The sequence below is a fragment of the Megalobrama amblycephala genome, linkage group LG8 (assembly GCF_018812025.1).
Source record: "Megalobrama amblycephala isolate DHTTF-2021 linkage group LG8, ASM1881202v1, whole genome shotgun sequence".
NCBI lineage: Eukaryota > Metazoa > Chordata > Actinopteri > Cypriniformes > Xenocyprididae > Megalobrama > Megalobrama amblycephala.
In genome coordinates, this window is record NC_063051.1 from 30,637,578 (window position 1) to 30,657,997 (window position 20,420).

The window sequence follows — 20,420 nt, forward strand, 5'->3', positions numbered from 1 at the left end:
ATAATGGCCACTATTGTAGCTCATGTTCTCGGTCATGACATTATGTTGAAAGGTACAGACGAATGTTGGGAGAACAACTGTGTCCTCAATCATTCACATGTTTGTAGACAGAACAGGTGTGTAATCAGACAATGTTTACTACTGTAAAACTGTGTACTTACTGTAATGCTATATTACATTAGTCCACTTGCATTTTACCTTATAAATATACTTTATTATAGAGACATAATGTAATAGTATGATTGTGTTTACAGTATATATATATATATATGTTTATATTGCAATATCGCAATGACATTGTACTGTCATTTGTTGACAGACAGACTGTAAAAGTGTAACTGTGAATCCTATCCAGTCTCTTGCAATCAATATCCCACATAAGAGTAATGTGTAAATATGTACTGTTGAAATGTATATGCCATAGAGATAAAGTGCAGTCTTGTGCATTTTCAGTCAAATTTCAATTTCATCAAAATCTTGGCATACTGACAGAGTACACTGTTATATTGACAACATGACTAAACATTTTGTTTGTGACACAAGGACTTGTCATTCTGATGACACTGATATGTTCATTGACATAAATACTTAGTTTTGAGAGATGAACTAAGGATTTTGAGCACGTTACAGGCTTTTGCAGGTAATCCATTGTGTGCTGCTGAAATATCACACATACAGTCAGACATGTATAACAACATTTTCTCCCATAGGTGGCTTTGAAAATCACATCACCCTGGACCACAAAACCAGTTATAAGTCACATGGGTATATTTGTAGCAATAGCCAACAATACATTTTTCTTTTATGCCAAAAATCATTAGGATATTAAGTAAAGATCATGTTCTATGAAGATATTTTATATATTTCCTACCATAAATAAATAAAAAAAATGTATTTTTGTGAGTGGATATGCATTGCTAAGGACTTCATTTGGACAACTTTAAAGGTGATTTTCTCAATATTTTGATTTTTTTGCACCCTCAGATTCCAGATTCTCAGATTTTCAAATACACTCTTAAAAATAAAGGTTCTTTATTGGCATTGATGGTTCTATAAAGAACCTTTATCTACCATGGAACATTTCCATCATGCAAAAGGTTCTTTAGATTATTAAAATGTTCTTCCCATTAAGGAAAAATGGTTCTGTTAAGAACTGCTCAATGAAAGGTTCTTTGAGGAACCAAAAATGGTTCTTCCATGGCATCGACGCGAAAACCCCCTTTTTGAAACTTCATTTTTAAGAGTGTAGTAATATTATCCTATCCTAACAAACCATACATCAATGGAAAGCTTATTTATCCAGCTTTTAGATGATGTATAAATCTCAATTTAAAAAAAAAATTGACCCTTATGACTGGTTTTGTGGTCTAGGGTCACATATGACATTGTAATTGTCTAATAAAGCAGATAGATAGATAGATAGATAGATAGATAGATAGATAGATAGATAGATAGATAGAAATGGCGCGTGAATCATATCCAACAATAATATTCTGAAGATATTTTGCGAACTTGTCCTAAATGAAAGAAGACGGAAATAATTAAAATGCAAAGATAGGCCCCGCCCACACGCTCCGCCCACTTTTCAGCGCAGCGTCCGTCCAGCCCTCAGACCGTGTGCCATTGGGCTGCTTTATTCTCATCCTAGGGCCGCTCATCATCCGGTTCTCTTTGCCCTAGAAACAAATGCAGCTCTGGACCGACAACTTTACTCTTTATTCGTTTGGTTTGACGCTAGAATGGAAGGAATATAAAGGAATGAGCGTTTACATTCACAGGAGTGTATATGGTGTATCGTGTTCATCAGCAGACTGTCATCTTCCGTGATGTTTTGACAGATCGATGTGTCGTTTGAATGTGCAACAGGCTCCCGCCATATATTCATGCGCTTCATGGAGACGATGGGTCATCAAAGGGAGGATGTGTCCTAGGGCTCTGCGTTTTTTTGCTTGTGGTTACAATATAACCATTTATTAATGCTGGTCACTCACGACCATGTCTCTTTGAATAGTGATCTTTGATCTGCACTCAGCTGAACACAGCTCTTCAGTTTGGCGAGGTCATTTTTGTGCCAGAGTATAAGGGAATTTAAAATGGCAACTCAAGTTACGGGGAGGAAAAGAATTCCCAACCGGGAGAAACTATCGGCGGAGGATGATGCGCTCAGTCAAATAGCTCGAGAGGTAAGACAGATGACCAGCATTTCACGCGCTCGATCATGCTGCGCAAAATGTCGTCTGGAGTTCTCCAAATTTTCTCCAGTGATCTTGATGAATTATGAAAGGGTCGGTTGTGCTGTTCTGTCCTCGCTCCCCGTTTTCCGCATGCAGTAAGGAAAAATGAGCACGGATACGATGACGCGTGTCCTTCAATAATGTGAATGGGAAACATTGAACCCCTCCCCTCCCAATTATTAGGCTCTTGTGAATGACAAAAACGCATTATTCGTCGCAGTCTGAATCGAGGTATTGTTGCTAGCATGACCTACATGATTGCAGAATAGGTTAATTACAGTCTTAAACAGTCGAGTCAATCATTTGTCCCTATAGAAATAGCGTTATAGTGCAGTTGAGCAACAGCATCCTCATGTTTGGATACCTGCACAGCCTCGTGACGTCACGAGGCGAAGATCAAACGAAAATGCTGACGTCACAAACTGCTCTGATGCGGCACATCACACCCAGTGAATGGCCCAAATAGCCTTTAGGGATGTGTTTTAAAATACACAGAGCTCAAATGGTGCTGATCACTTAAATACTCTGCCACATGTGATCCTCGGTTTTCAGTTCTTAATGAAAAGCAGACACAAGCAGCTACTAGGTTTCTTTCTTTTCTGAAAGGAAAATGTGGGTCATAAATGCAGTAATGCTTGCTGTTTTTACCTATACTCATCTGTTATGATCTATTATAAACAGTTAATGGATGTTGTTATAATGTTTCAGAAGATGTCCCAAGTCAGAGATTTGTTTTTAGTGCCACAAAAATATGCAGGTTTTCACCTAAATACCTCTGTGACCTTTTGGATCAACTGACCACATCTGGAAAGCATTTCCTCACTGAAGAATCCTCACAATTTTCCCCATCACACTTCTTTCTTCTAATTGACCTTGACCTTATCTGGATTCTTAGCTGGTGCCCTTAAAGGGATAGTTCACCCAAAAATTTACTCACCCTCAAGCCATCCTAGGTGTATATGACTATCTTCTTTCAGACTAACACAATCGGAGATATATTTAAAAATATCCTGGCTCTCCAAAGATTTAGAATCGTAGTGTATGCATCCAATACATGCATCCATCCATCATAAAAAGTAATCCATATGGCTCCAGGGGGTTAATAAAGGCCCTTTGAAGCAAAGCGATGCATTTTTGTAAGAAAAATATCCATATTTAAAACTCTATTAACTATAAGAACTAGCTTCCAGCCGATTTGCAGCGGAAGAGTGACCTCTGACCCGACGCATGATGCAATGACGAATGCAGAAGCGCAGAGGATAGAGCAAAACAAAACACCGGTCACGAATTAGAAGTTTAAAATGAGAAATTTTAAAGAGAAATGTTGGAGAATTTTGATATAAGAGAAGCGGAGCTTCAGCCATATTTGTTTGAACCGTGAGAGGCGTCTAAGCTTACGATACTCCTACATCCTGCGTCATACATCGCGTCATGGGTTACTCTTGTTGCGTACGGTCGTTTGCCATATTTAAATCAGTTCATGTGAGTACAGTGGTTCAGTATTAATATTATAAAGCGACGAGAATATTTTTGGTGCGCCAAAATAACGACTTATTTAGTTATGGCCGATTTCAAAACACTGCTTCATGAAGCTTCGGATCATAAATGAATCAATGTGTCGAATCTGCTGTTCGGAGCGCCAAAGTCACGTGATTCAGCCGTTTGGCAGTTTGACACTCGATCCGAATCGTGATTCAATACGCTGATTCATTTGTGCTCCGAAGCTTCCTGAAGCAGTGTTTTGAAATCGGCCATCACTAAATAAGTCGTTATTTAGTGTTTTTTGGTGCACCAAAAATATTCTCGTCGCTTTATAATATTAATACTGAACCACTGTACTCACATGAACTGATTTAAATATGTTTTTAGTACATTAATGGATCTTGAGAGAGAAATGTCTTTGCTGGCTGTGCAGGCCTCACTGAGCCATCGGATTTCAACAAAAATATCTTAATTTGTGTTCTGAAGATTAACGAAGGTCTTACAGGTGTGGAACGACATGAGGGTGAGTAATAAATGACATTATTTTCATTTTTGGGTGAACTAACCCTTTAACCCCCTGGAGCCGGATGGATTATATATATGATGGATGGATGCATTTGTTTTTGGCTTCAAAACAGGTCCCCCAGTTCACTACCATTATAAATCTTTGGAGAGCAAGGATATTTTTTTAAATATATCTCTAATTGTGTTTGTCTGAAAGAAGATAGTCATTAACACCTAGGATGGCTTGAGGGTGAGTAAATGGGAGCATGGGGTAATTTTCATTTTTGGGTGAACTGTTCCTTTAATAGGCAAAGTCTTTGGATGTATCAGGGACATTTAGTCCATAAAATTAGCTCCAGCTAAGGAATGGAAAATGTAATGATGGTTTGCATCATTTGCCCTCTGGTCCTTGTGTTCTTGTAAAACTCTGTACACACCCTCTATTAAACTCACAGGATGAATCAGTCCCTGAATCCTCTAATGTTTTTCCTTTCTTTTTGTTCTTCTTTCTCATTGAAACTGCACATTCAGCCATTGCTCAAACCAGGGAGAATTGAGTCGAATTGTTAAATCAATTAAAAATGTTGTCATTATTTTCACATCTTAATGCAATTCCAAACCAAAATTGTCTTTTCTTCATCTGTTTAACACAAAAGGTGATTTTTTTTTAAACTGGCTGCTGTTTTCAATATCCACAAAAATGTACCATAAAAGTATCATTAATGTTGTCAATTTGTGAACTATTTTTCATGAACAGGCTGAAATTTGTCACACTGACATCCGCCCTGCCCGTCCAATTCATGCACAGTTGAATTGATTATGCACTTGGATTTGTGCTTTCTGGAGCTAAAATGATTGAATAATCATGCACTTAGTTTGATCTTTTCCGTGATTCAGTTGATCCAGTTCACAAAAAATCCATATAATTTGTTCACTAGTCCACAGTCAGTGTAATTCAGGGGAAAACTGTGTGTTATTTAAAATTATTTCTTTTGTCTTCAATGTAAGAAAGAAAGTTTTACAGGTTTGGAAATAATGTTTGGTGAACTTTGTATTTGACAGGAGAGGCACAGTCACATAGTAACATAACAGTATGCATTTACACTGCAGGTCTTGATGCCCAATTCCGATTTGTTGACTATATCAGATTTTTTTTTTTTTTTGACAACTAGCTTACATCTTATTTTAAAAGTGACCGATATCTGCATTTACACTATACACTTGGTGAAACAACTCAAGGTAGATGTACTGACCTGGAAAAGCTTAGGCCGAAAAGGAAGTAAAATGGCGAGATTTGCAATGGACACAGATGCAAGTTTTGCTTTCCAAACATCTTTAAAGGTCAGCAAAACATTGGTCTCTAAAGGCAGAGAAAAAAGAGGAGAGCCCTTCCTTGTTGCCTGAACATTGAAAAGAGTCATGTGATCTCGGTTGGTGTCCACCTGAGTTGACGTCATTTCAATGACATACGACTCAGGAATATCCGATCTGTCTGCTTATATGGCAGATGCAAATATATATCTGATTGATTTATTTCCACATATGAATGAGGCCTGAAAGCAATCTGAGAATATCGGAATCCATGTGCTTTTTTCCTGCTTACACATTCATGGGTCATATCCGATCTGAGCCACATGGGAAGAAAAAATCGAAATTGGGTCATTTGAACCATATAATGTAAATGCGATGTTAGACAGCTTTGTTTAGGCATGAGTTAGGCGTGAAATCTGATATGGAGTCATTAGGACACTGGGCCAATCTGACAGCTATGCAGCACTTACAAGGTTCATCTGTAATAAGTATAATCAACATCTCTGCCAACTGAGCTGTTTTTATATAGCAGGCATTAGGGAACAGCAAGACTCTGTACAAGCTTGATCACACTGTTTGCAGAAGTGGTGAGATTGGGTGTTGGATTTGGTGCTTCTTCCCGGGTTAATGACATCACTAACCCTAAAATTTACATAAACCCTGCCCTCGTGAACACCAACAAAGGGGGTGAGGCCATGTTGGGCTGCTTTAGAGAAGAGGAAGAGTTGTTGTAGTAGAGTGTTGTTGTCATGCCGTCATTTTACGCCGGACTGCTTCACAAACGAGGATCAATTCAACGCTGGATTTTCACAAAAGATGAACATGACGGCACATGCTAGTGGATGAGTTGAATCAACTCCACAGCAACTACATAAATTTATCCAGTAACCATTCAGAAACGTCCAGTTTCATTCTAAAAGTTGTAACTTCTTCCTGAGTCTCTCCATCAGTGTCGACTCCGGTTTGAACAATGTAAGGCTGAACACCGTTACTGACAATCCTCATTTTGGCTGCGTGAGATTCTCCAGCTTTGTTGTTGTTGAGCTGTTAATGCTCCGCCCTCTTCTGGAAAGGGGGCGGGGAGCAGCAGCTCATTTGCATTTAAAGGGACACACACAAAAACGACGTGTTTTTGCTCACACCCAAATAGGGGCAAATTTGACAAGCTATAATAAATGATCTGTGGGGTATTTTGAGCTGAAACTTCACATTCTGGGGACACCAGAGACTTATATTACATCTTGTAAAAGGGGCATTATAGGTCCCCTTTAATTCAATGTTTTTATTTAGCCTAAACAATACTTGTTATATTGTCTGGATAGATTTTTGGCTTCTTCTGTCTCTGAGCTTAAACTGCTCACATTACAGCCAGCATAAATGGTATGATCTAGGGTTGGGGGCACGGCCTCGTTCAGACTGTAAGTTTAAATGTGATTTTTGTGCATATCTGATTGGAATCTGATCATATTTAAAAAGGTGTGAATGTCAAAAAAAGTAATATGAAATGCATTTACAAATCACATCAGATCTGAACAGTTGTGGTTTGAAATCCTATTCAAATTGCATTTCTGGAAATCTGTTTCAGTTTGACCGCTCTAATTTGATTTCTTGTGGTTTATGTATGTCACTTTCTCAGTGAGGTCAGACGTTGTTATAGGAAACATGCTGAAAGTCGCTGCAGAAACAAGGCTGTGTTGTTGCAAAGTGACGGTTAAACAGAAATAATGGTGACAATTTTTTGAGACCGGCGGAGATGACAGCTTGGAATAAAGCCACGCAAACCAGCCTCCTATGTTTCTGCCACTGCCTCAGAAGGCATAGTAGTCCCGCGCGGTGGTTGCGTACTGTCATGTTGTAAATAAGACAACATCTGTATTGCAAACTCCTCTACGTTGCTGTTGTTGTGTTTGGGGTATGCCTACCAAAGCAATGTCATTGCCATAGAAATCAATGCAAATATTCTGGAAAACGTAAGAGGTGCACGGGACACACACATTGCGATACACAGTGTGGTCAATAATTTAGATCAGATTCCATTCAGATACACAAATAATTGAATTTGGACTGACAGTGTGAACGTAGTCATGGGATAGGGTTCCACTCATAAAAATTAGGCAATGACCGCAATAATAGCTTACGCCTCAGTCGATCAAAACCTGCCGGTGCAGAAACAAAACTTTTTTTCTGAAAAATTTGCTGTACAATTACCTCAATGTCAATAAAGTTTTTATTGACATTCCCCTCGAGACATTAAATTAGTGTTATTATTTTTAATTATGAGCCCCAATAAATGAATTTCTTTTTGGTACTCATGTAGATCTAGCAGAATGGAGAGAAATGCATGTGGTCGTTGAGAATCAAGTGGATGTTATTTGAACTCTATGACCGACCTCTTTCCAAGTGAAATAACTTTACTGCGTCTTAGTTGCACAGAAGCAGAAATCACATCTCATGATCCAAATTTAACATCTACCTCAGTCACAGCATGTGGACTCCATTGGAACTTTGGACTCCATTCACATTCGACTCTTTTTCCACTTACTGCCTTACAGGAAGCAGAAAGCCTTTAAGGCTGTACGTCTTAGGCTTCGTTCCAAATGGCGCTCTTGATATGTACTTATGGTCTTGCAGACCTGCCATGGCTCGTGTGCCTGTGAGACCGTAGAACATCCCATTGGATATTTTAGGGATCTCACGACCGCCCACTTTGCAGAAGCACTGATGCAGGCTCCAGAGAAACTTTACTGGATAGTTTATGTGAAATAACGTCATCGAAGTGTGGATTTTGAGGTAGACCACGTAGGTTTAGCATGGCATTTGGGACCTTGTGAAGGCGTTTGACTGTGATTAATGCAAAAAGGTTGGGTTTTCAATTGTCTACACTGCAAGTAAATCACACACATTTCACTCTAGGTGACTAAATAATGTCTATCTTTAGACACTGGCTAATAAATTGTTAGACTTCACTTGCTAGTTAGAGGCTAAGAAGAAGTTTAGCATGGATATGTTTTCACTTGCATACACTTGAACACTCTGACTAAGCGTTTGAGAGTTTGTCTCTCCGTGGCTTTACGGCACAGTGAGTGCACTATTCCTAGTGTATGAGAGCGCTATTCCTATTCACAACGTATTTGACACATCATAAACTCTTGGCTTGGCTTTGAGCGCTCTGTGTTTCTCTCACACACACACAAAGAGAGTACATACTAATGCACTACTACATAATATTCCCCTTGTCAAAAAGACACAAATATAATAATAACTAAGCAGAAGCCACTGCCAGCTGGTTCCTTCGGTAGTGGGCGGGAATAATATGCAAGCAGCAATCACATTGGCTAGCGCTCATCACGTTTTGATTTCAGCAAAACAGTTTGAGTGAATGCAGAGCACATTATTCATGAGCCCAGCAGCCTATCAGACCTTTTATATCATAGTAGAGCCAGTTAAAAACAACCCAAGTTGGGTTGAAAATGGATAAACCCAGCAATTGGGTTGTTTTAACTCAGCAGTTGGGTTAAACCTGCTGGGTAGTTTTATTTAACCCAACTATTGTTTAAAAATTACTGTATTGTTTGCTTAAAATGAACCCAAAATATGTTGGAAATGAACATTTATTAATAAGTTTAGTGAATAATAATTAAACAATAAACATTTATTAAATTGCTTATTAATAAATGTTCACTTTTTGATTATTATTGTTGCCTCTAGTAATTATGTGTCTGATTTTTAATTTCCAACATATTTTGGGTTCATTTTAAGCCAGCCATATAGTCATTTTTTAAACAATATTTGGGTTAAATAAAACTACCCAGAATGTTGGGTCAAACGTTTAACCCAACTGCTGGGTTAAAACAACCCAAATGCTGTTCTTAACCCAGCATTTTTTAGAGTGTAGTATTTTATTATTGTTCATTTTTTACAGAAACTCAGAATGAACAATAATGTCAAGCATTGCTACATAAGTTTTATACTACACTCTAAAATATGTTGGGTTAAAAGCAACCCAAGTTGGGTTGAAAATGGACAAACCCAGCGATCTTGTTGTTTTAACCCAGCGGTTGGGTTAAATGTTTGCCCAAACCTGCTGGACAGTTTTATTTAACCCAACTATTGTTTAAAAATGACTATATGTCTGGCTTAAAATGAACCCAAAATATGCTGGAAATTAAAAATCAGACATATAATTATAGAGGCAACAATAATAATCAAAAGTGAACATTTATTATTAAGCAATTTAATAAATGTTTATTGTTTAATTTTTATTCATTAAACTTATTAATAAATGTTAATTTCCAACATATTTTGGGTTCATTTTAAGCAAGCAATACAGTAATTTTTAAACAATATTTGGGATAAATAAAACTACCCAACAGGTTTGGCAAACATTCAACCCAACCACTGAGTTAAAACAACCCATTAGCTGGGTTTGTCCGTTTTCAACCCAACTTGGGTTGTTTTTAACCCAGCATTTTTAGAGTGTATATATATGCTTGATTGACTTATGTTTCCGTTGTTATGCTTTAAAATTCTTTCACATGTGAATGTATCTTTGTAAAAAGCTGTGCCATTTTGTGAAGAGATTCCACATCATTCATATATAAATTATTCATTCCAAATCATATGCATACATACATGCATGCATGCATAAATACAGTCTGCAAGTAAACCTAAAAAGAAAATGACCAGCCAATGGTGATTCTATTTTCAAGGTGTGCATAGATGGTTGGTTTGTGGAGGAAAAGGTGTGTTTTTTGGCTCATTGAGGGAAAGAGAATTTAGCTGACCTAGTGATAGAAGAGTATTTAGCCCCTGCCTCACTGCAGCAACAGATTGGCCAGCCACCACCCACTGACCTGCATCCTTTAAGCCTCTCCACAACATCCTGTGTTAATCGCCCCTTTAGGAGCTTCACTACTGTGCATCATTTTGGACGCTTTCATTGAAACTCCTCAGACAATGAAAATGTATTCCCTTTCAGGACTACTGATGACAGTTTCCAGTGTAAAGTGCCAGGAATGCAGAGGCAGTTATTCCGTTAGTCATGCAGGGTCATATATCAGCCTATTCTGCTCTCTGTGGTGCAGTGGAAGGTGATGTTGTAGGCCTTCGGGAGCGTGCGCGTTAGGGGGTTGCAGTAAGCCTGCGATTAAGTTGCTGGGTAGACTGAGGTGAGGAGCAGACAGGAAGTGATGCGTTATGGGCCTGCATTGCGCTCTAAGAGCAGATTAGTCTGGAGTTACTCTCCATGACCGTCTAATCTCCTGCACTGTCACCTAGAAAACAAAAACAACTCGTTCCCTATAATTCTGTATTACATTTGCTCAGAATCAGCTTTACGACTGGGTCAATGACTGATTTTTTTATCTTTTATCTTATTAAAGGGGACCTATAATGCCCCTTTTACAAGATGTAATATAAGTCTCTGGTGTCCCCAGAATGTGTCTGTGAAGTTTCATCTCAAAATACCCCACAGATCATTTATTATAGCTTGTCAAATTTGCCCCTATTTGGGTAAACACACCGTTTTTGTGTGTGTCCCTTTAAATGCAAATGAGCTGCTGCTCCCGGCCCCCTTTCCAGAAGAGGGCGGAGCTTTAACAGCTCAACAACAACAAAGCTGGAGAATCTCACGCAGCCAAAATGACGAAAGTGTTCAGCCTTACATTGTTCAAACCGGAGTCGACACTGATGGAGAGACTCAGGAAGAAGTTACAACTTTTAGACGTTTCTGAATGGTTAGTGGATAAATTGATGTAGTTGCTGTGGAGTTGATTCAACTCATCCACTAGCATGTGCCGTCATGTTCATCTTTTGTGCAAATCCAGCGTTGAATTGACCCTCGTTTGTGACGCAGCCCGGTGTAAAATGTATGGTTAGAACACGTGATATTTTTAGAGTCAATAAATTTTCTTGAAATTTTTTTTTCAAAAATGTTTATTAATCTGCACTGATTATTTTAATGATTCGCTTGTGCTTTCCTATAAATTTCAATCTGTATTGGTGAGTCACTTCAGTCCCAGTCCACGCAAACACACACATTTGTGATCTGAGTGAATTGTGAGTCAGCATACTTGATATTCAAATTAACCCCTCCGCAAGACTGCGGAGGAGGAGGAACGCTCTTGTTGTTTGTTCCATCAGTCCCTATGCAAAGTTCATTTTGCAGCCTTGCTCTGAGCCACATATGTTAAATATCGCTGTGAGGTGCAGGCTTGTTTGCTTTGGAGGCTAATACTCTGTGTGTTAATGGTCTCCAAAGACACCCAGCGTGAATGTGCTGGGCCTGAAACGGCCTACTTCTTTTCTGCCATGTTGACTGCATATAAAACTGACTAAATGTTTCCATGCTAGAAGTTCTCTACAATAGATCAAGAATATATTAAGGCTATGTGATTTTGTTGTTGGATTGTCTAATTGAAAGAGAGTCTGTTCTGAGCTGGTCTGCCCAGCAGCAGATTGTGAGGTAAAGTTAATTCACATGGGGCTGCCAAAGCATGAGTTTGATCTCAGATATTTAGAAGTTCCACTGCAGCAATTTGAATCAATTTTACCTCTCACCCTTCTTGGATCTCAGTAAATGGCTGGAAGAGATTTGCACATGCAAATATATGCACAAACAAGTATACAGTCCCAAGCACATTTTATGCTAAGTACAGGCTCTACTTGTAAGTGCAAGTAGTTAAATCATTAATCTATGTAGATTAAACTCTTCTGAATATGGTGTTTGGATTATGATAGACATTTTGCTTCACACAGCAAAATATGATTAAGCAGCAATGTGTGAGTTGTAGAATCTGGGCTCCAGACTGCACAAATCATTTAGGAACAAATGAATGTTTACAGAATCATAAATTTAATGTTCACACAATACTGATCCTGATTGTACTTGTGCCAGATAAATATTGATGCTTTGTAAGATTTTTTCCAAGATAGGCAGAAATGAAGTGTGTTAGAGTTTTCATTTTGACTCATGTTTTAGTGAGGGAGTCAGTTGTAAACTCAGTAACGGCTCTGAATGGTTCAACTGAATGAGTTTGGCCCTGTTTTTGGTTGATCAGATCACAAGTGGACGAGGGAGATACTCGTTTCCACCTTTTATGTTAATCTGTCTCTTTGGCCACTTTCAACCACTTCTGTCCTGATTAAAACTGCATGTGGAATGTTTTCCTAACTGTCACTATCAGCAAATATTTTTTTACCTTTAACAGAGTGTCTATTTACACTAACTGCAAATAGCGTCCCTTGTTGACAAATGCTATTTACACTAGCTCCACCCACCAATGTTTGATTGGGCCACTCAAGTCTTAAAAAACACACAGAGAATTCAGTGGTACAGCACTAGCAAGTAAGGCTCGCAGACCTGGCTTTTAACATGATCGACGCAGGTTCGAATCCGCCTTTTGCCGAGCTCGCTTTTTTTTTTTCAATAAAAATGAAAATGATGTTCTAAAAGTGGAAATAAACTGCGAACGAGTGTTCAATAATATTAAAAGTGTTTATTGGGTAGGGTTAGGGGAAGGTGTAGGAGGGTTTTTATTCTCCCAATAAGGCAGCATCTATTTAATAATTTTAATAAATATAATCATTTACACTCTATGATATTATTGCATCCTGTTAATGTCCAAAAATCCTGAGGTGCAAATAGTATCTGCCAATATATAAGTATAGATAGCATCTAATTACTATTTACTCTTATTGCAAAGAACTAATTCTTTTACATGGTGTAAATAGAATCTATCGCTATTTTCAACTAGTGTAAATAGCATATCGCTAAGAAAATACTGCTATTGTCACTTAGTGTAAATAGAATATATTGCTATATTCACTTAATGTAAATGGCATCTATCGCTTTTGCACTTAGTGTAAATAGCCGCTGCCATATTTTAAATATGTTGGCCTATTTTTGTCACGTTTCTCAAGATAATGTATTCTGCCAAGAAATACAACATAATGTTTATCTTTTTTTTCAGATTTTTTTTTGGTAAATTGTTTATTGTTGTTTTTGGGTTGGTCAGATTTTTTCATGTTTACCAAAGCTGCATTAATTTAATTAAAAGACAGTAAAAAGTAATGTTGTCACATATTATACAATTTAAAATAACAGCTTTATTTAGTTAGTTTTATTAAGTCTGATGGGAAAGCTGAATTTTAAGCAACCATTCAGCAGTCTTTAGTGTCACATGATTCTTCGGAGATCATTCTAATATGCTGATTTGCTGCTCATTTGGAAACATTTCCTATTATTATCAATGCTGAAAACAGTTTTGCTGCTTTCACACGAGGTCTGAAGTGATGAAGATAGACGACAGAATTATAAAATATGCATGAGGTTTATTAAACAAAAGGCTAGAGAGCATAACAGCTTGCATAAACACAAATAACAACCGACAACTAAAGAGTGAACAAGGAGGAACTTAAATACACAGTGGTGATGAACTAAATGATGATCAGCTGTAATGATGAGTTAGTGTCCATGGAAACAGATGAGTTGCGGGAAACAAAGACCAAGTAATACTGAAGAAAGCAAACTGAACATAACTGTGACAGCTGCTTAATATTTTTGTGCAAATCTTTATACATTTTTTTTTTTTTTTTTAGGATTCTTTGATGAACATAAAGTTCTTTACTGTCACTTTCAAACAACTTAATGCATCCTTTCTTAATGAAAGTATTCATTTCCTTTTAAAAGGACAATCTTACTGACCCCAAACTTTTGAATGGTAGTGTACACAGCACTGTACTGTCCCTTTGCTCTTATGTGAGTTCGCTGAGTTGATGTCTTTCCTGGCTCTGAAAGAATCTAGTTCCTTATGGTTCCATAGGGAGGGCTGTAGGTCCTGACACAGCTGAGGAGGAAAGGAACATCTGTCAGATTCTGCCACGCTCATACTTGATCTAGGACAGGCACTGTGTCTTCCCCTCACAGAACCTCAAATCCCTCTAATAGCAGTGACTTTTAGTCTGTTTTTACAGAGCGGTGTTTAACGAAACCAGAAACTGAACATTAAAGCTCAAAATATAGCTCCCCCAGTAAGGGAATACAGCCAACGAAGAAAACGCAGCAGATTGCAGTGACTGTATTTCTTTCTTCTCTTTGGTAGAGTGTCTGCAAGAAGATTTAGTGCTTTAGAAATCATTCATGTATGACAGCTGAGACAATCAGTGAAGCTGGAGCCTTTCATAATTAAAGACGCTTAATATTGCATTAGCAGTAATAATGTTATTTCACTACAATTTAGTTCTGCAATAACGCATGAAACCAACAAAAATCCCTGGTCTCAAGTGGAGAATGCACACAAGTCTGGTATGACTGATAAGGCACCAGTTTATCGCATACACATGTGTCTCAAGCTGAGTCACTGATCAAAGGGTTTTGACCTGTGGAGCTACTGGCATGTGCATGTGTTTAGACTGTAACTGTTGGTGCAGTATTTCAATAGACATTATGGCATGGAAACTTTTGGAATTACATTTCTCAAACTGTGGTTGGGACTCTTCTTGTTTCCATTAGAATCTTTAGCCTAATATTGTTGCTTAACTTACACTTGTTAACTAGCTGGGTTGTTCATTTTCTTTTACAAAATATACAGATGATAACCATTGTGTCCACTTGGATTATTAACATGACTACACTATGGTAAAACTGAGAATGCACAAATAAATAAATAAAATGACAAAGATTTTTAAAGGTTGTTCACAAAATGGAGATCACATATTATTGCATGGCTCCCTGGAACTTGATTTTGTTTGGGCACAATCCAGCACTCTGATATTATTCACCATCAACCATGGCAACACTGTATATCAGACCCCTCATCTAGGTAAAGGCCCTTTCACACTAGCAAAAATTTTTGGCACCAAAATTTGGTGCAAATTTTGTTTCGGATAAATGCAAATAAACGGTGGGTGGTCTGAATGAGAATGGCGCTTATGGAAAAGCAGAGTGGTGCACAACTTTTCGTTTCTGGTGCGTCCTCGTGCTGCAAAAAAAGTACAAAGGAGGGAAGGTGGGAGGGGCTCTTGGAAGATGTGTAGCTGGAGAGGGGCAAAACAAAACAAAGAGAGATAACAGTCCCCGATGGAGTTGATGACGGGAGAAGCCTAGGGTGCACAGACGAAACCAGGGGGATGACTGAGGCAGAGACGGTGAAAGAGAGAACCAGGGTGGAGCTGAACACCTCATGAGCCAGGGTGACACAGAAAGTCCGGAGGGCCAAGGTGGAGCCGCAGGTGGGTGCGACTGAGGCGAAGGCAGACCGGGGCAAAGACGGAGCGATTGAGGACAATGGCCAAACTGGAGTGAAGGTGGGGCCCGGCGAAACCAGAGAGGCAGAGGATCAAGGCAAGGAAGTCCGAAGCGAAGCCAGAGAGACGATGGAACAAGGTAAAGTCAAAAGAATGAGGGAGCCCGGCGGAGCCTGATGGATGACAGTCCATGGTGAAGCCGAGGGAGCGTTGCGCCAAGTTGAAGCCGCTGGGTCGGAGGGCTGAGGTGGAGTCCAGAGCTCGATGGCTAGAGGTGGAGATGGGATCCTCTGACCAAGAAAGCTCTGTGATCTGGAATACCTGAAGTGGATCAGCAGCACATGATTGAGCCAACTGAAGAAGCGCTGAGGGGCTGACAGAAACCAGCAAAAGGCAGGACTAGAGAACTGGTAGACTTTGAAGGAGGCGGTGGGAGAGGGAGGCTGGGTGGGCACACAAGAGATGCAGGAGATCTTAGGCCGGACAGAACCAGTGGGGACAGGAGACTCTGGGGAAAAACCTCTTCCAAACATTCATCCAAATATCCTGAGCCCAGGGACAACTTTACCTCAGTGGCGGGACTGTGGGCGGTGCTCCACTCTATCCCCACAAACTCCACTAACATACCCTAATGACGGATGTAACACCTGGTTCACACACCTTGACTGATTCAAACTCTGGGATAACTTCAGCCTCTGGGGTTTGCTCTATCTCAGCACTGGTTGCTGCTCCGATGCGGACACGGCTGGTCGCTGGCTGGGTTCTGTTTCGCAGGCTGTATAAAGGGATCCTCCAAGCTAGCGCATCCAAAAGAAATACTCCAAATATGGTCTTTGTTCTGGGAGGAGGTATAGATGGATTACAGTTGTATCTATGTTTAAATATACTCGTTTTTAGAGGGTTCCGTGTTCTGTCACGCATCGCTGTAGTAAAGTATCTCACAAAGACGAATTGCACAAAAGGAGTCTTTAATATAATCCACAGAAGAACACAGGAGAAGTTCAGGGGAAACAATAACCACGTTACATAGACGCCATGGAACACAGAACTGAGTAAACTGAGGGCTTAAGTACACACAGAGTACAGAGTAACACACCCCCTGGGTAACTCATTCAACGAGGGGCAAAACAAAAGAGAAATAACAGTCCCTGGTGGAGCCGATAATGGGAGAAGCCATGGTGTAGACCTAGGGTGCACAGACAAAACCACGGGGACAACTGAGGCAGAGATGATGAAAGAGGGAACCAGGGTGGAGCTGAACACCTGAAGAGCCAGGGTGACACAGAAAGTCCTGAAAGCCAAGGTGGAGCTGCAGGTGGGCGTGACTGAGGCGAAGGCATGAACTTGACAGACCAGGGCAGAGACGGAGCGATTGAAGACAATGGCCAAACTGGAGTGAAGGTGGGGCCCGGCGAAGCCAGAGAGGCAGAGGATCGAGGCAAAGAAGTCCGAGGCAAAGCCAGAGAAATTATGGAACAAGGTAAGGTCAAAAGAATGAAGGACCCCGGTGGAGCTTGAGGGATGACAGTCCATGGTGAAGCCGAGGGAGCGTTGCGCCAAGGTGAAAACGCTGGTTCGCCGTGCCGATGTACAACCCACGTAACAATAACAATTCTGCATATGACTGCAATTGAAGGTTTCAAACAGAGATGGCGACAAAGAGGAAAAATGCCGGACTGCAGCTTTAAATATACTCGTTTTTAGAGGGTTCCGTGTTCTGTCACGCGTCGCTGTAGTAAAGTATCTCACAAAGACAAATTGCACGAAAGGAGTCTTTAATATAATCCACAGAAGAACACAGGGAAAAGTTCAGGGGAAACAACAACCATGTTACATAGATGCCACAGAACTGAGTAAACTGAGGGCTTAAGTTCACACAGAGATCGTTAACACAACACACAACACCTGGATAACTCAATCAGCGACTATGACAACTGATTAGACAAGGAGAGAATGTCACACAGAAAGCAATGAGGACTGAACAAAACTCATAAGTAAACTAGACCGTGTATAATAAAACAAAACAAAAACAAATGTCAATGGTTGGCCAGTTTTCTTCAAAATGTGATGGAAAATAGATTAGAACCTTTCTTAATAAAAAGTTGTCACATTGATGGCATACAAATATTTAGGTCAGTCTGAGTAGACACATTGACACATCGTAATTTTCATCATTTGTCTTGGTGTGAACAGGCCTTAAGTGAAACAGATGCTCAACACACTGCGTACCATTTCTTTCTTGTTTCGTACAAATAAAACTGGTGCCATTTTGTGTCTTTTCAGTATCGATTGTACTGAAAATTACCTCAGAGGACTATATTACTGTAATATTGTTGCAGTGTTCACGGCAGACTGTTTTGTGCATTGCAATGAACTTTTTTCCTTGGATTATGCTTTAAAATAATCTATTGGTAAAATTATACCATTTATATTTTAACCATTTTTCTGTCTGTTCCACATTTTCTATTGGTATGTCTCTGATATTCAGTAGCGTGTGAGAGTTGCTCTGCTGAGCAGTGTGAACTCCAGCTCCCTGCATGCTGTTGACAGGCCAGTGGACATGGTTGGCAGGATCTAGGCCAGAGGCTTGTCTAAAGCCCCTTATTCAATGAGTTGTGACTTGTTCAAACAAAAGAACCAGAGCTGCTTTCTAACAGTCTGTTTGTGTCGCTGGCAAGCTTGTTATTCTGTCCACTCTGTCATAGATTTAGCCAGACTTCATACAGTGCATTAGCCTATATATGCTGTCTGTATGGATATATTGCTTGAACAACAAAACTCGTGCTCTTCCGGAGCTTATAAAATCAAACATGTATTTCATGCTACTTTAATAAGCAATATTGGGGTAAAACAAAAAGGTAGCACAACGGAATTTACTAATTTGATTCAACAGAGACTGTTTCCCCATGACACCACTGGTCTCTATTCCCATTGTGCTTTATACCTTATATAATGGACTGCACCAAAAGCTCTAATGTGAAAGCAGTTCTGTTTACATATGTAGGATATATTAAACAGACAATTAAAGGCAGGATATATGCGATTTGTTCCATAAACATTTTTTGTTATGCTGATAGCACTCACTAAGTTAAGTGGTCTAAATATATTCATATGTATATGTCTTTTGAAAGGCGTAGAATTGCATTCAGTCCGAATAATAGTTATTAAACAATAATATTTAAATTAACAACAATAGCCATTAGACAATAGGAAATAACACAAACAAACAAGCAATTCAGTCAAATGTACAAAATCAGCACTCTAGTACAGGATTCAAGTTAAATATAGCCTAAATATAAAGTTATGAAACTTAATTTTCCCCTTAACCCAAATCATTTATATCCCCCAAATGAATTATATCTCATGTTTAACCACTATCTTCAAAAGAGCCAGTGTTAAATTCTCAAAGGACTGGCTGAGATGAAGCTGTTCTCAGCGGGTACACGAGCACTGAACGTCTGCTGCCTGCCTGGAGCTCACATCTGCTAAAGCGTCTAAACAAATTGTAAAATAGGCTCTATGTTTACATATGAGTCACATATGTGAGGTCTAAATAACTATATATTAATCTAAAAAACTCTCTATATTCCGTGACATAACAACAGTAGTATTTGTAAAAAAAATATTGAGGATTTGCTCGACCACCACTAAAGTCGCCACAAGCGGAGTGATAAAAAATGGTGAAACGGTTCCAGTACTGAGGGAATATTGCATGGCTCTCAGCCAATCAGATTCAAGAACCAGAAAGAACTGTTGCATTTTATATATGTATATATATCCAAATTTAATCTTTTTTTTTTTTACCTTAAATAATGGCTTCTCCACTGGACTTTTGTTTTCTAGACCAATAGGGAATTTCCTCCCCACTAGGCTTTCAAACATGTCCGTTATATGACAGTATTCTGTAACTGTAGTCTTTCTTTTGTTAGGTTAATGGGTAATGATAACAACTACATAGTGTGCTATTTTACTCTAGTAGAGTAGGCCTATAGCATGATCAGTTTATTAGTCAGTTTTATTTATTTATTTATTTATTTCCAGTATGAAGGAGAAATGCTTGGGTAATTTATTCACTATTTTGTTTTGAGTAAGAGGCCTACATTTAAAACACTGCCCCCTAGTGAGTCCTAAATTATCACTTAGTTTCCATAGCAAAAACATGGATGAGTATGCCAAAAAAAACAAAAAACAAAACGACAGATAATGAGAAACTTATATACCATAAGTTTGTTTAAAGTAAATATGGCATTGTGAATGCAAAATTCACATTTCCGGACAAAGAACAAAAGGATTGATTGAAAATATTAATAGAAAAATGTGACCCAGGCTCACTTGCAATGATAAACATGGGTTGTGCCGACCACAATGTGTTCTCCACTGCAAATTATTGGCTGCCAAGAGCAGGATGCCATTTAAATTCAAGATACATTTATAAACCAAACACTGTAAAGAACACAACATGATAATATTAGAAAATTGCAATGTTCAATTTGAAGCCTTTTTTGTTTGTTTTTGTACAATGAATTTGAAGCGTGAGGACCAAAAATGGTGACAGATAGTAAGAGTTTACAATGATGTACATCAGTTGGGTTGTTGAGCAGCAGTTTTTTTGTCCTCTGTTATGCTTTGGGTTTCACATGTTGA

The 20,420-nt window shown here is 39.0% G+C and overlaps 1 protein-coding gene across 24 annotated transcripts in view; it reads left to right on the forward strand.

Annotated features, from left to right (window-relative positions):
* Positions 1-1,609: 1,609 nt before the first annotated feature.
* Positions 1,610-20,420, forward strand: part of lrrfip1b (leucine rich repeat (in FLII) interacting protein 1b) — a 42,492-nt gene continuing 23,681 nt past the window's right edge. For all 24 annotated transcript variants that reach the window (XM_048200494.1, XM_048200500.1, XM_048200508.1 and 21 more), the window contains exon 1: positions 1,610-2,183. In XM_048200494.1, coding sequence (XP_048056451.1) covers positions 2,094-2,183 — 90 coding nt within the window. In that variant the 5' untranslated portion in view covers positions 1,610-2,093. The remainder of the gene's footprint in view (positions 2,184-20,420) is intronic.